Source organism: Nipponia nippon, unplaced genomic scaffold, assembly GCF_047370975.1.
Source record: "Nipponia nippon isolate SJK-2023a ecotype South Korea unplaced genomic scaffold, ASM4737097v1 scaffold_4, whole genome shotgun sequence".
NCBI classification, from domain to species: domain Eukaryota; kingdom Metazoa; phylum Chordata; class Aves; order Pelecaniformes; family Threskiornithidae; genus Nipponia; species Nipponia nippon.
This window is the reverse complement of record NW_028262358.1, coordinates 11,133,418-11,154,702: the sequence shown is the minus strand read 5'-3', so window position 1 is coordinate 11,154,702 and position 21,285 is coordinate 11,133,418. Positions and strand designations below refer to the sequence as shown.

The 21,285-nt window shown below is 37.6% G+C and overlaps 1 protein-coding gene across 8 annotated transcripts in view; it reads left to right on the top strand.

Annotated features, from left to right (window-relative positions):
- Positions 1-21,285, top strand: part of AFTPH (aftiphilin) — a 71,536-nt gene that overhangs the window by 22,907 nt on the left and 27,344 nt on the right. For 2 of the 8 annotated variants that reach the window (XR_015708883.1, XM_087777090.1), the window contains exons 3-9: positions 2,373-2,524; positions 3,058-3,184; positions 3,507-3,563; positions 5,951-6,073; positions 13,165-13,225; positions 14,905-14,988; positions 18,972-19,095. Coding sequence is in view for 5 of the 8 variants with exons in the window: in XM_087777090.1 (XP_087633216.1) it covers positions 2,373-2,524; positions 3,058-3,184; positions 3,507-3,563; positions 5,951-6,073; positions 13,165-13,225; positions 14,905-14,988; positions 18,972-19,095 (728 nt within the window). In the remaining 3 variants the exon portion in view is untranslated. Of the gene's footprint in view, positions 1-2,372; positions 2,525-3,057; positions 3,185-3,506; positions 3,564-5,950; positions 6,074-11,317; positions 11,522-12,088; positions 12,541-13,164; positions 13,226-14,816; positions 14,989-18,971; positions 19,096-21,285 lie in introns of those variants that run through there. The other 6 variants (XR_015708884.1, XM_087777091.1, XM_087777092.1 and 3 more) reach the window with 5 other exon arrangements.

The following is a 21,285-nucleotide window of genomic DNA, read 5'->3' as shown; positions in this document are numbered from 1 at the left end:
TGGTGGCTGTCCCTGTCAGGCATTTCTTTCACAGGTAGCAAAACTGAAGAGCTGATGTTCTAAGCAAGTTAATTTTCCTGCTTTTTGCAGTTAGCAGCTGAATAGGGAGAATAGGCTGGACAGACTTGGTTCACAGTTCCTGACTCATCATCCTGACTCCGATATAGAATCAAGATATTCTAATAACGTGGCGTTTGCCTCTGTGTTATGTTTCCTGTGCTATGTTTGCTGATGTACATGGTCAGTGGTTTGCTTAATTGAGACAGGAGACAAGGCAAATTTTCAGATAAAAATTCAAATGAGAAATGTTGTAGATAACAACTATTATAATTGTGAAGCAGATATTCTGGTGCATAAAGGTTTGTTCCAGCTATATCAGTTGCTCTAATTAAAATATGTAACTTCCACCTACCAGCCTTGCTTCTCTGGACCTTAAATCATTTCAGTTTTAACAAAAAAACTTCTGTCTGAGGTTTATGTTTGTAAATTCAGCATTGCTGCTGGAATATGCTGCATCTCCACAGGAGGGCTCTGCTGGCATAGCTATGCTAGCACACACTGTGGGATGCTCATGGGATGTTCGCCTACTCGGTTTCTTTTCCGTTTCCCCAGTAGAAAAGCGGGTGTTGGAGCTGCTGGGTGCTGCCCTGTGTGCGGTGCAGCAGAGCGTTGGAAAGGTGGCTGCTGAGGAACTCCAAACTACAAAGATAGAAGTGCTCCTTGCGTGCCAGGCTTGTGTCTCCTTCCCCTAGCAAGAAGAGAGATTTGGGTACTCCTGTTAAAAACAAGTACATTGGAAAAAAAAAAAACAAACCAGGCTTTAATTTCGTTTTTATAAGCACACCTTGCAATTGGTACTTTTTAATAAATGTTAAGAGATTGCCGGTTACCTGTTTTTAGTGGGTTGAACTGGGGGGAAAAAATAATACTCCATGTCAGCAGTACATCTGATGTCTGAGACGGTTCACAGAGCTATAGTAAAGTTGAAATTCTGTGTCTATATGGAAATACAACGGAGAGAAGAGATAGAAATGTAAGGGAAGAACTTAAAAAGAAGAAAGCATACTGTGCTTGTCAAAAAAAAAAAGGGGGGTGTATTTTGGTTTTGTGGGGGCAGGAGGTTGTTTGAGGGGGGGTTTTGTTTTTAATATTAAATCCATCTGCTGAGGCCCACGTGGCAGGAATCGGAGCATTCTCCAGTGCATGCTGTGGAATTAAAATGCCTGGAAACGATTAATACTAATATATGCTGTTTATATTGCTGAGACCTTATCCTGTCCAACAGCAGTGATCGTGGCACTCGTGGAGAGAAAAGCAGGAGACATTTGCTGTGTTATGAAGCTTTGTCTGCCTTCCTCAGATGCTGAAGTTTCCTTTCTCTCAAGGGACACTGAAGTGACATCCAAGACACGGTTGCAACTGCTGTGACAAGCAGGAAATCCTGCCTAGCCTCTCAAAACCAGGGAATATAGATCTGTAGCTCTCCCACAAAACTTCTGAGTATTTGTATTTACATACTCTTGGTGTGAGTTTATAATATAAGGCAGCAGAAAGAAGGTCAGACAAGAGTAACCTAGATAAAGCTGTGGTTATGCAAACCGTGCTGCTATCTAGTTGACTCCTTATTCAGCTAAAATAAAACTTAGTGGGGATTTTTTGTTGTTTGTTTTTTTAAGTTATTTGGCTAGGATAGAAACATCCCCAAGGTTGGCTTTTAACCCCTGCAGGATCACAGCATTCAGCATCAACTGTCTGAATCATGAATGGGAGGAAAGGGAAACTGCTTGGAGGAAAGTAAGTCTTCTGTGTAAATTGAACAACCTCTAACATGTAAAAACACACAAATAGGTTTTGGGGCAAGAAAGTAAGGCATTAAGTAATTCTTCTTTTTCTTTGTTAGTTTTGTGATCTGGGGAAGTACCAAACAAATCTTACAGGTGAAATGATACTGGTTTTGGTTTATATTTCAGATAATGTTCAATACCAATCTTGCTGAAAAAAATGTGTTCTGTAAAACGCTTAGGACGTGTAGAATTGGAAACTAACACATCTTAAGTAAATGTAGCTTTATATTCATTGAACATCTTTTCTGCTAATTTATAACAAAGAGTGACTCTGGTAAGAACTGTTCTGGACTCTGCTGTAAGAACTCACTTGGCTGAGGGCAAGATCCTTACTGTTTCTCAGTAGCTAGCAGCCTGTATTTGGTGCTTATAAAAAGTCTTGTGATCCTCTCACAGTTACATATTTTGTGGTAAGTGAAACTTTGTGTCAGCTATGTATTGTTTTTCATCTTTATTTTTATAATTTTGGATTCCTTTTCTTTAAAGCAGTTAACAAAACTTGACACCAATATTTTCTCTTTGATATAGACAACATTGCTAAGTCGTCTGGAACGAATATTTGAAGTCTGTTTTCCTTCCATGCCTGTTCTTGAAATTGAAGAAGAAATCAGTTCCTTGAATCATTTGTTGGAAGCAGGTGAAAAGCAGATGACAACTGAGGAGACCTTAGCAAATACTGGGTAAGAAGCCACAATGCAAGAAACTTAAAATGAAGTAGAAACATGTCTTCTTTGGGAACTTAAAACATGTAGCAGTAATTCAACACGAGTTGTTTGCTTCAAGCGTTTTGAAAAACTATTGTGTAAAAATTAGCTATCCAGCAGAATGCTTGTTTTCTTGACTACGTATACCAGGAGTATTTCACTTAGCACATCAAATTAGCAGCATATCATCTTCTTTTAAGTGATGTCTCTGAGTTAATCAGAATGCGTCTTATTAGTTACACTTGATATCAATTGCTATATTTATTCATGTGATGATGAAGTCTAAGTAGGCCTTGTCCTGTCTGCTGTGGACATCATTTTCCAATTATAAGTCTGAACTATAATTGTTCTGAGAACACTGTGCAGTTTTAGTTCCCCTGGGTGTTGTGCTTGGGCGTAAGTTTAATTGGAATGTATAAGAAGTCACTTGCATTAAAAACTAGAATAAATATTCAAGGCTGCTAAGCTGTTATTCCTGTTGATAACTTGATTTGTGATGGGTTGCATAGGGAACTGATGGACGTGTGGACAGAGCTGCAGGATATCCATGATGCATATGGACTGAGATACCAGTGGGGTGGCTCCCACAGCAACAAAAAGCTTTTGTGCTCCTTGGGAATCGACACAAGAAATATTGTGAGTCTGTCAGTAAAACTTACTTTCTAAAAAATGGAGCTGCTTTGAATGTAGAATCAGGTGGAAGTCTTTTTGTATGAATGCTTGTCTCTTAATTGCATAGCTGCACTGAACATGGCTTTTCATGGCAGACCATCTGACAGCTGAACTTTTTATAATCCCTATTAATATTAAAAGTCACATTAGTTTTTAACCATTGTGTTATATTTAACGTAGTATTTATTCTCTGATATTAATCTTATACAAGTTATATAACATTGAAAAAAATATTATCACTGACACAGAAACTCTTAAGTAATTTTTTTTGTTATTGTTTTATCAGCTCTTTACAGGCAACAAGAAACAGCCTGTTATAGTACCCATGTATGCAGCAGGACTGGTAAGCTTTTTTTAGTGTTATTTTTTTGTTATAGTTCCAACAACATTATATAATGAAATATATTAAATGACATTAAGGACCAAGTGTGCTGAAAGATATTTTTGTAAATACAGTTATGGCTTAGGCATCAGTAGAAATGCTAGGAAAGAATCATCAAATGCACAATTTCCATTATGTGTGCAAGCAGATACTTTATTTTAAATGAAAAAAGTACTGATTTACTCATTTCATAAAGCAAGCTATTTATCTAATAAGGTGGGATAGCTAGTCTAAGCTCAATTTGAGGCATTTTCTAAAAAAGAAAAAATTGATAGAAGTAATGTATTAATGTGTATGCAGCAATAAAAAGTTCTTGTTGAATTTTAGCTATTAAATATAAGATATAGATGCAAGAATGTCAAGTAAAACTTGACACAAGAAACTAGATCATTAAATAGTTGTCAAAAATGACAAAGGAACATTGAAACTAATCAAAACATAAATTCACATCAGCAGTTGTGGAAAACCCCAGCACTAAGGCCAGATGCTTCTAAGGAAGGTTAAGAACTGCTAGATAGTTACGGTATTCCATGAAATGTGTATACGAAGTTTTCTCAGCACTCTCGAGCATTCCTCTTTGTGCAACTGTTTCTCTGACAGACTGTCAATTACTTGATTGCATCTCAATATCCCTAGGTCAAGAGAGATGTGTGGTAATGCTTTGCAGTGTTATTGGTATATTAATAAAGGACCCACATATATATTAGGCTATTTATGCATACAAAAAGCGTGTATAGCCAGTATTGTGTTGCCCCAAGTGCTAGATAAAAATAGCAAGCATAATTTAGGTTTCTGTAGATTGAAGGAAACTCAAGTAACCTAGGGCAGTAAGATCAACTGTTTTCACTTAAGCTGATATTCTGCAATTCCTGTTTGGCATTTCAGAGACTGTGTGATGTCTGCAGTAGTAAAAAGATTCAGAAGATAAGATTTGCCATTTTTGCTAGTCTGAGCAGAATAAATATGGTTTTTTCTGGAAACCTATGTGTGTACAAACACACATAGATTTATATCGTCATTCGCAAATTGAATATAAAAGGATTACAGTTTTCTTTGGTATATATTAAGCCAATTTAATCTGTAGGTTAATTTTGTAGAGTGACTTCTACAGTCAGTTTCTAGAGCTGTTGTTTTCTGATGCATCAAGGTTAGCTTATGCACTTCTTTGGATGTAAGCGTGGTGTTCTGATAGAGAGAGATAAAAGATCTCATAGCAGTTGCTGTTTTCTTCCTGTAACATATTTGCGAGCAAGACTATGTTTGTACGCAACACGTGCAGTTTTTTGCAACAGATTGTTGTTGCTGATTAATTATCTCCTAAATTTTTTATATACTTGTGCACACAATAGGCTGGATGGAGATGATGGTAGGAGTAAAGTGGCTTACGGCTTTCTGTTGTCACACTGCTTCATGTGTTTCTCCACTGTCCAAAAGACTTGATTTAACTGGTGGTTAAATTCTAAGCTCCCCTAACATGGTGTAGAAACATCTGTGGGACAGCTGATCTTGGTGGCTGACTTCCAGAAATTATTTTAAAATACACTAGTTGCAAATCCAATGGTTTTATTTGGCGGTTTCTGTTCCCATACCTCATTGTTCTGAGGTGGTTTGCGTGTCTCTGTGCAAACTTTAGTCTTTCTGTAGATCTCTTTCTCACCCCCAATTTTATTCAGGAACACCAGAGATCTCAGACTTTTTTTTCGTAGTACTGTTTAGCTTTGAACAGTTTGTTTAAAATTAAAAATGTGGTTTTAAGGTTTTAATTATTTTCTTAATTATTTTAATTATCTTCTTATTTCCATGTCAGTAATTATTGTTCTTGGTATCATTCTGCAAACTGATAATATGACTTGTTTCCTCTGAGTTACTTAATTGTTGAAATGGAACAAATGCACTTGTACCTTTCTGATGGGCCACTTGATATTTCTGGAATAGTCTACACACAGGTGGGAGGAGAAGACGTCACCTTGTCAAGTAACTGTTTCCTCCAGCTTAAATTACATTACTGAAAGTTGAAAGCAAACTCCAGCTAGGCACTTCAGTTTCTGTTATTGGCTCTAAAATGTTTCTTAGGCCTAAGGAACCAGGATGATTCTCTCTCCTGCTCCATCTCCTTCTGTCCCCCTCATGAAAGTGTCTGGCTACCCAGATGTATGGTTACCCGCAAGCCCCTAGTTGAGGGTAGTACTACCTAGTAGTGTGTTTTCTGCAGTTCTTGGAATAGATATATAGATATATATAGAGAGAGAGATATATATATATATACACATACACACATGTGTGTGTCTATGTGTGGTTTTGTTTTTTGTCTTTTGGGGTTTTTAAAATGTATTTCTTTATTTTTTTAGGGTATGTTAGAGCCTACCAAGGAACCTTTGAAACCAATATCTGCAGCAGAAAAAATAGCTTCAATAGGACAGACACCTCCTGTATCACCAGAGATGAACACATGTACATCTGATCAGTTCCAGGTAAAAAAAAATAGAGAGAGAAGGGGGAGGAAAGAAAAAGAAAGAATGAGGGGAAACAATGGGGTGACTTGCCTCTTCCTTCCTATTTTAAATATCTAGATGGTGTGTTCAAAGAGACCTGTATGTAAAGGGCAGGTGTTCCTTGTATCAAATTGAAGTCCTGCTCTTGGATCTACTTTTCATGTGTGACTGGGAGGGATTCCCTATGATAAGACTGTAGCAGTTGGTGGCCAGCATTTCAGAGTCCTGGTGGATAGTTAGTGCTATACAACAAGCTGCTCCAAAAGGCAGTGGAGAGTTACTTCCACAAATTTTAGATGTAACTTTACAGTTGTCCTTCCTCTGGCTAACGTTTTTCATCTTTGCTTTTTCTGAAGCTTATTGTAGGAGTCTGATACAAAATGAGTTCAGGAGTGAGCTTTTGAATTCCATGGGTTCTGTTTTGTTCTTGTTGTTTTGATATTATGATGTTAGAAAACCATGTATATGCCATGCCTGTTGCAGTGTGCGTGGCTGGCAACTAGCTAATGGGATAGGCAGAGACATTTCACTTTCAGTATCAATAGAGTGGTACTCAGCACATATTCAGAGAGTCAGCTGTGTCCCTTCTTAGTGCCGGTCTTGTTTAATCTGCCCAGCATCTTCAGTTACCTACCATGCTTGTGACTTCTGATTAAAGGCATTCCAAAATGAATTACCCTTGTGCTACACCTAACCTTAACACTAGGTAGTTCTGAGTATAGTGACTTCCTTGTGCTCTTTGCTCTGCCATAGTGCGGAGCTCTAACTGGGACATGCTTGTACCAGAGGAGGAATCTTTTTTTTTTCATTGTGGAATAGCAGTATGTCAAGTGGGCTCAGAACTGAGGTTGTTTTATATAGTAATATACATGTTTGGTGATGCTTCCTATGCTGCTTCTCACAAATGCTATAGTGGAACTGAGCAACTTAACTGGGTGTTAGAAAAGGTAACAGTAATGATTATTGCAACCAGTTTGAGCTGAAGAAATCACTTGTGTGATTTCTATATATGAACAAAGTAGGAAAATTTCACTGGTTTTCTGCAGTGTTCAAAGTTCCCTTTTTTACAGAGGAGAAAACATAGATTAAACCATACGCTAAACATAGCATAGAGAGCTGCAAGAGCCTGAAGTAGCATCTCTGACATGTGCCATTTTCTCAGTTGCTTGGCAGTCGTAGTGCTGAGTGCTGAAAATAAGAACCTCTACTTATCGAAGTCTCTTCCGCGCCCCCCCCCCCCCCCCCCAATTATGAATTTGTACTTTTGGGTACTCCTGCAGCAGAATTTTCCATTACTTGTCACAGTTTGATAATCCCATCTCATAGCTTGCTCTGACAAGGCCATCACAGTTCAACGGTTGTGGTCCATGAATCATAGAATCATTTAGGTTGGAAAAGACCTTTAAGATCATCGAGTCCAGCCATAAAGACCTTCAGTTAAATCCTGTGAAACCCAGTATGTTCAGTGTTTTTGTCCCTGCACCTACCCCAGCTGCTTCCCGGGGAGTTTTGGAGGGCAGCGGGCTGAAGCCCCACTGGCAGCCGCTATCAGTCACCCCCCAGCGCCCCAGGACTGCTGGATTTACACCAGTCCAGCCTTCTGCTCTGTTAACACAGCAGCTGCTGCAAGCGTGGGGTCGGAATCGAGGAAAAACAGCAAAGAGGAGGAGAAAAAACCCTCGGAGCAGGCGGGAAAGCCTGAAAAGATCTGGTTGGACCTGGGGAAGAAGAAGCCTGGCTTTCCTTGCTCTGCCCCCCCCTCCTTTCTCCTTTGTCCCACCCCCAAAAAACCCGCTGATCTGCCTGCAATGAAAAACAAGTCTCCTTGAGCAGCAGCATCTTTGGGGGGGGGGGGGGGTAGGCTGCGTTCCTGGGAAAGGATGGGGGCTGCCTCCAAGCTCTGACCCACACCTCCCCTCCAGCCCTGAATTAAAAAACAGGCAGCTCCGGAGGAAGAAGGGGAGAAGGAAAACATGCCATTCCCTGCAAATACATACAAGAAGCTTCTATGCTGTCTGTCTGCACTGCTGGCCTTAGGTTATTTTTTCCAAAAAGACAAATACTAAAATAAGTTTCTGGGGAACAGATGAGTTGGAGCTCTAGCCATTAAGAATGCTAAGAGGCCACAGTTAAGTGACATTCAGAAAGTTTCAGGGCATGAACAATCAATTCTCCACCTCAGAGACCTTGTTTCTTTCTTGGCCTCATCTTCTGTTAATGTTTGGTGGCTTATGTTTGCTTTTGGGAAAATCCAGCTTCACTTCACATTGTGCAGACTGCCTCTTAGGAATATTCCAGATTGTAGTGGTATTAAGACAATGTGCCCAAATTATGGTAAACATTTCATTAGGAACTGTACTATAAACATTGATAAGTATGCAATAGAAATATTATAGGCAATTTTAGTTGACCCTGAAACTTCTTATTGTAAACACGGGTAATTTAGATACAACAACATGGGTATCTTTAAGCTTAACTAAGTAATTACACATTAACTGGGTAAAACTTCTAGAATCCTGCATTTTCAGGTGGCAATGATGGTTGGTCAGTCTTATATTCAGAAACATCAGCATGTCGGTTTTCTTGTTGAAAAGAGGGGCTCTGGTTAATAGATTCCTGTGCTTTGCTAAAGAAAGGAGAAGAGTTCTCCCTTGAAAGCCGGCATTTATGGGACTTGTATACAGATCAGGGTCTGTGCATGTGTATGTATGACTTCCTACTGAGGGAATAGGATTGTGGAAGAAAGACTGTGATGATGCAGAAGTAGGAGTGGAAAGAACATTTGTAAAAACACAGAAATGCCTCCTTAGTTTTTTCGTTGTAGGCGAACAGAGGAAAGCATGCAGAGATTTAAAATGAAGAGCATTAGAAATCAAAAGAATGAGGAAAAAAGCAGCAAATGAGCTGCAATAATTTTTCCTAGTGATTATATAAACTCTATGTTTTGGCCTCCTTCCCTGCAGAGGCTCTCAGTGGGTTGGTTACACTGTGGAAATACAGTGGACAAATTTCCATCTGAGCTGTAAGGACAAGGTTTTCAAAATGATAATTTCTCCTTTCGGGCAAGTTAAGTTACTGACTGTGCTATCGCATTAGTTTATTGTATAAAGATGACTTTTGTAGACTCATTCTGTTTTACATTTGAAGGTAGTGTCTAAATTCTTTTTTGATCTGTTGTTTATCTTGACAATTGGGGAGTTTATTTCTCTGTTCCTCTGTGCTCATAACTGTAAGACAGTAAACAGAATATGAAATAGTCCCCTGATTTGATTACTGTTGTCTTTATCTAAGCACGGTGTCTCAAAGACTTCACGGGTCTGGAGTAAAAGGCTCTATCAGGGCACATCAGGTGTAAGAGAGAATGGCTGCTCAAATAGGCAACCCTTGATTGTGAAACCTGAGATAGGTGCCCTTCTCTTCTGTTTTACAGTATCTGCTATAGTGGACTTCTACACCGTGGCCAAGTCTTCAGGCAGCATGATTAAAATATCTTCCAGTGTTTGTTAAAAAGGTTGCTGTCTAGACTTAATGTTGACTGCTTTCTCTTGTTTTGATACTGTTTTCCGGCTACCATAGTTTAAGTTTATTTATCTTATTCTCTTTGGCTTTTTTGCAAAAAGTTCTCTAGATATTTCTGCTCTTTTGATATTGCTTCAAAGCATCCTCTTCTCTCTATTTGGGACTATGTTTCTTCAGTAGAGCCTAGTGGTGCCTTTGTCCCAGCGTACAGGATAACTTTGGGATTTCTTACCTGCCTAGTTTTGCTTAGTAAGTTTTATATTGGAATAGAAATCTGCGGTGACCCGGACCTTTCTAGAAGAAAATTACCCACCCGGACCTTTCTAGAAGAAAATTACCCGTAATTCTTTTCTGCAGGTGCCTATTGCAGCACATCTGCATGCATGTCAGCCACTGAATTAGAGAACAGTTGATAATACAATATGTATCTTGCACTTGCTGGCTGTTAGGGACTGAACCGTAATTAAACCCCATGGGGTGACAGTCTTTAAAAACACTTTTAATTACATAAGGGACCATCAGGACTTCTAACAATGACAGGCGCAAACTACCATATTATTGGCCACCAGCCAAAGGCTCCATCATGGAACTGCCCTCCAGTTATACATATGAGAAAGATCCAAGAATATATGTAGCTTTGTTGACAGAGTAAGGGAGAAAGATTTGCAGGTAAGAGATATTACAGAACTTGCTATTCTATCAGATGTGACAGTTGCTTAAAGGTGGTGTCTGAGAAAAATAATTTTCAGAACTGTTGTAATTTTGCCAATGAATACACACAATGAAATGTATGAATTACTTCCTTGTAAACCTTTTCCTGAAATGTTTATGATGCTCATTTGTGGGCTCTATCTAAATAATGATACTATATTTGCATTACAAGCCCTTCTAATCTCTTCCCCCCCCTCCCCCCCCCCAGCTTTAAGACAGAAAAATACTTCCTTTTTTTTTTTTTTCTTTGTTTAATTTTCCTTGGGTAATTATTGGCACAGAGACAAACATTTACATTTTACTCCTTTGGATTATAAAAGCTCTTACATAATACCATTCTAAAATTACTGTGTGAAAACATTTCTCACTTTGATAAAAGTGAAATATGATGCAGTAAAACCGGCAGGCATTTTAGTTTCCTTTTTCTCACTTCCTTAACATTCAGAGTAATAGTCTGACAGCTGAGGATACTTTTTCATTTCTGTACCATGTCCTGTAATCTAAGATGGAGGGAGGAGTGAGAGCAGTTTGCCCTGATTCTCAGTATCCTTCTAGATTGGGCGCTTTTCCTTAAAGCATGTGATTAAAATACTGGTTGTAAATGCACAAGTCTAGGAACCTTGCAATCTCTGAAAGACAAAACATTGTATTCCCATTTGCAGGGCATGTTCCCGTTGTCTGAGACTTCAATGCTGTGTTCAGGTGTCCCAGTATAGTTAGTTTTCTTGGAGACAAGGTCGCTAGAAACAGAAAAGTTTTTTCCTTTCTGTTTAATTGGCTTTTGCCTCTGCCCTCTCCTTTCACTTTGTTTGCTGTTGTATAGACCAGGGCTTGCCAGCATCCCGTATAGACGGGGTCTGCTCTACTTGCCACCCCCATCTTTTGCAAGTGGTTGAAGTCAGCAGAATGGCCTCATCCCCCAGGGCAGACTAATACACTTAATATACTCTTACTCATTTGGAGTCAGTTGTATTTTTTTTTTTCCCATTTTAGGAAGAATTCATCACATCCTTTGTCCTCTCTCTGTAGCAAATTTGAGACTCAAGTCGTCATTACAGGGAAAAGCTTTGCCAGCCGTTGGTACCACCTTTTCCATGCAATTCTGTCACACTCATGACTTCTGACTCGGTCTTTTGATGCAAAATGTAGTGGGTGTTTTCCTCACTAAGTGAGAGTTGGTAGGAAGCTACTTTGTTTCAATTTGAGTTCATTTTCCTCAGGGCAGAAAGCTACTAAATTGTCCTTTTTTTTTTTTTCTTTTTTTTGTAAAACCCCCTTTTAATGTTAATATATTTTAGGTGTGACAAACTTTAAACAAGCTACTGATGATAGTGATCATTACTTCATCAGGTGTAGCTTCCACACTGCTATTATGTTTCCATGCAAATCATTTCAATGCCAGTAATTTCATTACCAAAGCAAAGTAAAAAATGTAGCATCAGCTCCTTAAGCTCCATGGAGTGAATACTGTTCTTGTTGTGCTCCGTACTGGAAATATTTCCAAGTCATTAGGTAGGAAAGATTTTTTTTTTTTCTAGGCAAGGCTTTTACTACAAGTAAATACAGAAATCTCTAGCTCCCTTCATTTTTTTTCTGTAAACATCTATCACCTAGCAAAAGTCTCTTACAGTTAGCTTAATTGTACAAAGCTAGCTCAGGTTGCTATAGTCTCGATTTGTGAATCTGCATATTTTTTCAGTGTTGGATTGTTAAAAGTTTTTTTTAAAAGTAAAAAAAAAAAAATTAAAGCCTGACTTTCTACAGAAGCAAAGAGAAGGTATGTCTGAGCCACTGGAAGCTTGACAACTACTGATGTGTTTTGAACAACGCTGCAGAGAACTTCCATGGCTTTTCTTCCATAAGTCTGGTTGTTCTGTTAGAAGTTGAAGGCCCATCCTTTCCCAGCACTTCTTGCCAGTTGACTTCACTGGGGAGAGAGCCGAAACGTAATGCATAGAAGTAGCAAGATCAACTTACTTCAGACATTTTTTTGTACTGTCCCATCAGTTCGTATCCTCAGAATATAGGCGGACAGCACTTGCAGGTTACACTGCACCTGAACACACTTTCCCCGTAAAGCATGGTTCCTGCTGCTTGCTTGATTTACCTGTGTGTGTGCAAAAGACGTAACAAGAGGAAAGGAAAAGGCAAGGATGGGCTCCCAGAAGGAGTCAAGGTTTCCATGCTCCTCTTGTTCAAGCATTGTTACCAATGGTTTGTTTCTATATTGGAATGAGTTAATCATTAAAGGATAATAAGTCACAGGATTTTATTTTTTTTTAAAGGGGGTGGACTGGGGAGGGTGTTGATAGTTTGTCCCTCGCATGTAGGGATTATGTCTCTTAAAAGCAAAACAAACCAAAAGGCTCATGGGCTATTTGATGGTAAATAACTGATTATATATATAATCAGGACAAAGCATGGATTTACAGACAGCTTTCACTAATAACCCTATTCTAAATTTGCCCTATAATTGTGTATACATAATTTCTTATGCAAAATGACTTATCTTCCATGAAAGTAATAGTAGTTTAACTTTCAACTATGCCTTAAGGTTTTTTTATTCAATTCATATGTTTTAGTTAATTTGCAAATCCTGTTTGAATTAGAAGTTACTTAATCTGTACTGTTCAGAATTTAATGAGACTTCTTGTGGTAGAACAAATCTACTTTGAATCTTTAGTGCATATTATAAAAATACACACCTCCCAAAAGTTGGGGCTTGCTCATTTAGTTTTCTTTTTAATATTTAGATGCTAAAGAATCTGTTGTTTGAACTGCTTTGCATTGTTGTAACCTGAACTGACTATAAAATCTGATTTCTGACTTTTCAACTCTAGGAATCTCTACCACCTGTCCAGTTTGACTGGAGTAGCAGTGGCCTTACTAACCCTTTAGATGGTACGTCTCTCCGTAGAGTCTCTAGCACCAGAGCTAGAGATAAGAAAGCTACAAAGTTCAGACAAACATCTATCTGCTGATTATTTTTTTTTTTAAATACACACACACACACACACACACACATATATATATATATATATATAATATTTATTTCTTACTCCTAACTTTGGAAATTCAGGCTTTCTTTCTGATTAACTGTGCCCCTACGTGAAGTATTATGTAGTCTGAAAAATATTAAGTTAAGCATTATTTTAGATTCCTGCCATATGCTAATGACACAGTGGCAATATTAACACTTCATTATATACATAACTGCAGATTATAATGAAACTCTGAACAAATGAGCATTTTAGATTGACAAGTCTTACTTCTTAAAAGTATTTTTCACCAATGAACTCTCTCTTTAGACATCCTTTGAATGACAAACTTGTGTATAGTGGCTACTTCAAAGCACAATATTTTAACCACAAACTGTTTGCAAAAGATACACTTCTTGAGCTGAAAGTTTTCAGATTTACAGATAATTTTATATTTCAAAAACGTGACTTCATCTGTTATCACTTTTGCTTACACTCAAGAGCTAATTATAGCTGATATATTAAATTAAAAGAGGTAGCTACCAACTTATTTTTATCTGTAAATGTATATAGTTATCACGTAAAAGACCCTTCACCTATGTCTATTTTAATAGCAAAGTGAGTTGTGCCACCGCCTCCAGTCTCAGAAATGTAAGTGCATGCAAAGTAAATAAAACAAGTTTTGGAAACTTGTTTGATTGACAGACTAGAAACCTGTAAAGAAACTGATACCTTTATGAGGAGCCTGCTAACAGCAGTTAATTCATGACACATAAGTTGTTCAAAAGCAGGCTAAAATAAACTTCATCTCTTAGCGCACTGGTGTTGCCTCACGGTGTTGTATCAGAACATGTGGGATATTAAGAGTTTGGATAGTAATATCATGGTGCTGAAGGAAAGCCTGGATGGACCCTTTTGCTGTTGTCTGGTGTCTTATTACTTCAGTCAATCATCATGCTTTCTTTTTAACAAACAACTTCTTTCAAAATGTACCTTGGTTTGATTTCTGTTTTAGTACTAAAGGGGAACAGTATAATTTACCAGTGAGGAACTGGATATAAGACAGATATTTGCTACCCTGTGTTCACACTGCTTTAAGATAATGATTATTAATAGCTTAAAGCTGCTAAATAAAACTCTAAAGGGTTTTTTTTGCTTCTTTGCTATTTGGGGATCTGCTAAGTCTTCCTGATGAAAGAATGGTTTTCAACTTCACTGAGGGCAGAAAAAGCCCACTATATTCTAACTATCAATTGACCTATATATTGTTTCCCTTTAACTGATCACATCTTTCTCTCTGGGTCGTGCTGGTTCTCTTTCATTTTTTAGACTGAAATAAATATTTCTATTTTAAAGTTACTAGTGTTGATTTCCTTGCTGCATTGTACATGAGGAAATGTGCACTGAATTAAGTTGTTAACATTTTAGAAGGTACAAACTAATACTGTAAGCATTGTTTTCATGTCAATTTTTAAATTGCGTACTGAGTACTAATTATAACTTGCATGTTCAAGTGTGTGTCTTACCCCTTTTTACACATAAACCCCTCCCTTGGCTTACCTTCTATATGGCTGCCTACCAACACGGTCACTGAATTTCAAGCTAGTGGAGGTTCCACTCTTCTGAACCTTGATTTCTTTGGGCCCGTGGATGACAGTAGCTCTAGCAGCACCACCACAATCCCAGGTCAGCAGAGTGTTAAAACCACAAATGTGATATTATAACGACTTACTAAAAGCATGAGCACATCACTTGACTTTCCTATAAACAAGGAGAAATTTTACATTGCATTTCTCTAAAATGTCTTTCTACTATGTTTTTCCTTTAATCTGTGTTCTGTTTTCTGATGTTTTGTATCGAGTGCGAAGTATTTAAAAGGTACTGTCAGATCTGTATTTGTCACATGCTGAAGTAATGAATGGCTCTTATGCTCTTGCAAATAAGATGTTAAAACACTTGTTTCAAATGAGAAATTTTGAAAGTTTACTTTCCTGAGCACTTCAGAAAAATTGAAAAATGCTGTAGATGTGGCGATTCCCAAAAAATGAGGCTTGCTCTCTTCTGAAGGAGTGTCTCCAGATTACAGGATACGATGTTATTTGGAAATGATGTGTGAATATAAAGTTATGGGCCTTAACATATCACAACCCCGTTGGTGTTTGCTGCTACCAGGTGGTTGTAATTTTTTTCTTTGTGTGAACTACTAATATTAATGATAAAGTGAAAAAAGTGTTTTAACAACATTCATAATAGAAAACAAGGGTAGTTGCATGTTTGTGGGACATCAGAAGTTCATGTTAATTATAAAACCAAAGCACTTTATCTGCAATTTACTCCCTTTAGAAGGAGACAAAAACACCACTCTCTCTATTGAATAATACGTGAAAGTAATTGAATTCACTTATCGCGTGGTTTTGACATGCTCTGAGTATTTTGCGCGAGCTTGTGAAAAACCTACACTTTGAATAAATTTCTGCAGGAATTTAAGGGAACATTTGGGGAATTTATCCCAGTGCATAGGTTAAATAGATAAGGCAAATAGCCCTTCAATACAATGCCTGAAGCCATGATAATCACTTTCTTTATAGGACAGGGTTTCCCCCCCCACCCCCCCTTAGTGATTTTAATTTTAAAAAATCAATTTTTGAGAGGTTTGGGGTTTTCCCACATTTCAAATAAGTGTTTATAATTATTCTTGTATTTTTTGTTTTTAAAAATCTGCTTTTTTAGTTTTGAAATCTTATCACTTACGACAATTTTATGGCATCGCATTCCAAATGTCTTTTTATTGCACCCTTGAGAAATGTCATTATCAGATGAAAAACGGCAGGTTTGTCGTGGAAGTAATAGGTAGCAAATTCAAGATGCTTGAGTCTTACAGCTTCTTTTGTAAGCGTGTGCAAGTCTATCGACATAAAATCGTCAGTACCCAGTACATGTACTGCTCGTGCAGTCGGGTACGTTCTTGTGTCCTGATGGCGCGCACACTTGAAGTGATTACTGGAGAGATACTCCGTTAGCCTTCTATTGCATTTTTTTATGTTGTTGATGTTGTTTCATCAAGTTACAGGTATTATCACCTTCCTTGGTATGCCCTATAGTGCCTCTTTTTATTTGTTTGGTTTTGGCTTTTCTTTCCTCCTGACTTGTTTCTGGGAAAGTCATTTGTTTCTTGGCTTGCAGCTCGTGTGTTTGTGTGTGTGTTTAGGAGCTTTGTGTGGGGTTTGGTTGGCTAACTTTCCTTCAATATCTCATTAAGGTTTTGCAGTGCCTTCCTTAAATATTCTCTAATCATTTGAATAAAAGGGAGAATATGCAACTCTTAAAAATAACTAAAATAACTGAAAGACAAATTGTTAGATCTTTTGGCTTAAAGAAGAAACTTCTATTACTGATAAAAGTTTGTTCTTTCTGCGAAGACCGTGATTTTACTTACTATAGATCTAAGCTGTATTCTTCTCAGTCTGATTTCATCAGTAGCCGAAATCACTTTTTATTAAAATTTACATTCTACATCATGAACAGGGAGTTACTCATTTCTAGTGTGTTCCCACAGATTTAGCGTATTGGTTTATTTTTCATGTTGATAGTTTAACATAAATGTAGCTGAGTAAGAGCTGCCTAAAGAACAGTAAATTGAGCGGTGACATCGCACTACAATGAAAATGAATTCAGGACCGTAAATGTGAATATCTAAATGATGTAACTTATAAGGTTGCATTTAACATTTGTTGCAGAGTTGCATGTCAAAGGACTCCTTGTTTCAATTAGTCTTACAATTTGTACCTTAATGGGATTTCACAGGCTTCTGCAAGTCAAAGTGTATTTCTTCAAGTCTTCCTCTCCCTGTTTGAAAGTGGATATTTTATGGAATAGCTGGGCTTTTTCCTATTTCCAAGTTCTGTAAACATCTGACAGTACTTAAAGTCTTGGTATACTGGTCTCAGGACAGCACATATTTTGATGTTTTGCATGAAACTGGATGAAATTAACTTTGAAAATCCAGACTTAAAATATCTAGGTTGAAAGGAGAAGTGATTCATTTCTAATCAACTCATATTAAATAGAGCAAATCTTCTCCCCCCCCCCCCCCCGCTCCTGCATCTTAACCAGATGATTTTCTTAATTTTACTTTTTGGTCAGCTTAGTTTCCTAACAATGAAAGAGTGCTTAACTTGTGCACAAATGACGAATGGTCAAGACACAGCTTGGGGAGAGTTCATGCAAAGCAGGCATGAGGATTATTAACCTCACCTGTCTGTGCACATAGTACTGCCATTACTGGGTGGAAAAGGCAGGACAACAGGCACAGGCATTTTTTTTTTTATTTAGTAATCTTTCAGTATTTCAGGAGTACTTCTAAAAGTGTCTTGATCCAGGCAAGTAAACTGGGTAAAATCATCAGCGCATGAGTTTATAAATGCTGGTTTTATATTAGGTAGCTACATGGGACCATCACATCCAAGTATTTGCAGCGTTTATTCTGTAGTAGTATGAAATGCTTCTGTGTTGTCCAAACCAGCTGGCACTAGCGTTACACTTGTTCAGAATGCAGGTGTCTATAAAACATGATGCTTCTGTACAAAAACTCTATGCTATTTTTAAAAAATATTTATAATTGTAGATGGCGCATATGCACACTTCATTTAAACCCATGAAGCATAAAATAGCTGAAACTATCACCAATCCTATATATCACTATATCACCAATTTAAAATGCTTCTGAGCAGCAAAATGTGTTGTAACAGCCTTTCCTCTTGATTTATTTTGATAATTCTAATTCCTAGAGATTTTTTTAAAGAAAACATACTTAATATCTGGAAATTCTAGAGCTACTTCTTACTGAGATGTGATGCTTGATATTAAACAGGTAGAATCTCACCCATACATGTGTATTTTTTTGGATGCAGGTTTCCATTGTTTGCATTGTTTTCAGAATGACCTCCGCTGATAAAATTTGAAATCCATTCACAATGTGTGTGATGTCAAAATTTAGCATCTGACTTAAGATACCTGAAACTAGGAAATCAAGGCTGAAACATCCAGATACTTGATGCTTTATAAATACTTGAAACATGAAAAGGAAGCATAGACTAAAAGTTTGGGGAGCATTATACATGTTAGTATGTAACTTTTCTAATGCCATTCCACTTGTATGTATCATAAAAGCTGCTTTTCCTCAATTCAAAAAAATTTAACACAACCTCTTGTGGAAAGCAAGATACTAAACGCACTCTAATACATGCCAGTGCTGTGTGTCATCTCTCATTGAGGAGTTGGTCCCTGTTAACACACAGCATTCTTTTCATACAAACAGTTGAGTTGAAGTAATTGAAACAATTCATTTTAACACAGCTGATGTTTTTACAGCTGTTTCACTCTAAAAGGTAAATCAAATTTTTGTTTACTCTTAGACTGAGACCCTGTATGCCAGACTTGAGCCAATGTGTGTGTGTTTTGTAGTACAACTATAAAAGCTACTGAAAAAGGGTGGGGAGAGAGGACAGTGTTTCAGAAATGCCGACATGTTCTGTCACGTCCTTTTCATGTATCTTGAAATTATAAATGATTCAGATGTTTACAGAAAACAGTCTCTAGCAAGTTGGTCTGTGGCTAATTATGGCTATACTTGCCTCCAACCATCACTGACTATCGTTTTATACTATAAGGTGTGGATCCTGAGTTGTATGAATTGACAACCTCAAAACTGGAAACTTCCAATGCAAGCAACAGAGTGACTGATGCGTTTGCAAGACTCATGTCCACAGTGGAGAAGGCAAGCACGTCCACAAGGTAAATGTTCTTTGTTGCCTTTTTTTCTTCTTTTTCTAAGGGTGGCATGAAATGTGAGGAGTGAATGTGTATGCTATTTTAGGTCAGAAGTTCTTGAATGATCAAAAGTCTTAAATTTAATAATTAAATTTAAATATGAAATTCATAGTACTGTAGTTCATATTTCAAGTTATCATAGAACTCTAAAATAGGATGGGAATCAGTTCATGAGCTGAAAGAAAAAGATCACCAGGGCATAAGTTGAAAAGTTAAAGCCAAAGACTGAACTGGAGGAAGCGACTTTCTGAAGAACAGACCTGATTCCTAAGAATGGAAGGGTAAACTGAACCATGCGGTTTGGTGACCTAGGACTTTGACAGAAGACTCTCCTCAGTCCTCTGTGTAACTTATAGATACGGAATGTTCCACAAGTAAAATGATAAAACTAATAATTATGACAATATTTGTCCCTTCCCATATATTTCTAGCACCTGTCAAAACATCAGACTCATTTTGGTGTTGCAATTAAGAAACAGGTGTGTAGTTGGTTTAGGATGTCCTTTCTGCTTCATGGATCTCACGTGAAGTTCTGTACTTTTTTTTATAGGTAGAGTTTATATAAAGGCTTTAGGTGTGAAATGTTTTCCTTGAAGTCTGGCCTGTTGAATGGGTACAGAATAGTTTCTCCATTTACAAGCTTGTATTCTTTGGGGTTATTTTTTGAATGTGTGTCTTAGCAGTAGGATCCTGGACTGTCTTAACATGTAATTAACGTCTGTGCCCATTAAAAGAATTGCTGAGTGATTCTCACCAAATAAAACGTTTCTATTGTTGAGGAAGTGCGTGCATCAACATGCAACAAGCACTAGTCGCTTTGCAACTAATAGATAGTAACATATCCTCACTCGTAAGTGAGCTTTAGGTTTTATTCAGCACTCTAAAACAAAATAGATGTGTTTCCATGCAGCGTAGCACTTAGAGAAGAGGCACAGTTGAAGAGTTGTGGCAAATGCAGTGAGTTGTAATGCTGGGAGGTAGCTGGCTTTCTTAAAATTGACTAAAACTATAATTTTTCAAGAGCTGTTTTAAAACATGTTCTTTCATTGAGAAAACTATCTTGCTAGTTTTCCTGCAGTGAAAATGTTCAAAGTGAACGCTGAATAAAAAAAATCAACAAGCCATGAAATTTCAAGGGAGTACCAGTAGAGGGAACTCCACACTTCAGTGCTGATTTTTGTGTCTCGGCTTTTGGATTGCCTATTTTTCTGTCCATGGAGTGCATATGCTCTTTCTGAAGATACACTAGTGCAGAAGTTTGACTTTCACTAATTAGAAAGCATAGTTACAGTTGAAATATTTCTGTAATATATTCTAAGTCTAATTTAAAAGTAACTGCAAATTCACAGCAGGACACACAAACTCCAAATGTATCTTTATTAATTATTTTATCTTCACTCATAGATTTGTACCTGCTTGCTTGCTTGCTTTAAGATGCCTTGGCTTACTTTTTCTTTACAAAGGAACAGGGAAGCCTGCTTTGCTTAAATGAATGTTGACCTTCATTTTTCAGTATTGTTGTTTTCGATATGAGGGGTTTGGGTTTTTTCCAATGCTTCTGTGGTGCACTTGAAACCCCTTACTTGCGCTATTAAAGTTCTTTATCCAGATGTCAAAGTTCTTCCCCCGTTCTGGAGAGCATTGCTTGCTGGTAGGAAGAGGTTCTAGATCTGTGCTGTAGCAATATATCAGGCTGTAGGAAGAGGCTGGGGACCTCAGACTTGGCAGCTAAGTTCAGACACACACAAGAATTAGCTGTTTTCACTGTTTGATATGTTTTGTATGGTTTTGTCAACTCTGAATTTTAAAAATTTCAAGAGGGTTTGTTTTTTTTTTTTTATTTCATGGTCTCCAAAGGAAAAGCAGTCTGGTTTTCTGTTTTTCAAGCTAGAAACCTTCAGAGATATGAGAAGGTCTTATCTCAGCAGTATGCCAAATATGTTGCAGTATGTTAGCTTTTTCTAATAAAATTGTTTTTCTTTTGAAATTTTTTTATTCTTTCTTAATGAACTGGAGACCTTAAAATAGGAGTGGCTGCATACAGCCGATTCAACAAGGATGACATTCATGCACCAACTTGGAAATATGGACTATTAGCCATTCATGATAACTGATTAGGGAAGATGTGGCCAGTGTCAGCTTCAGCTGGGCTAA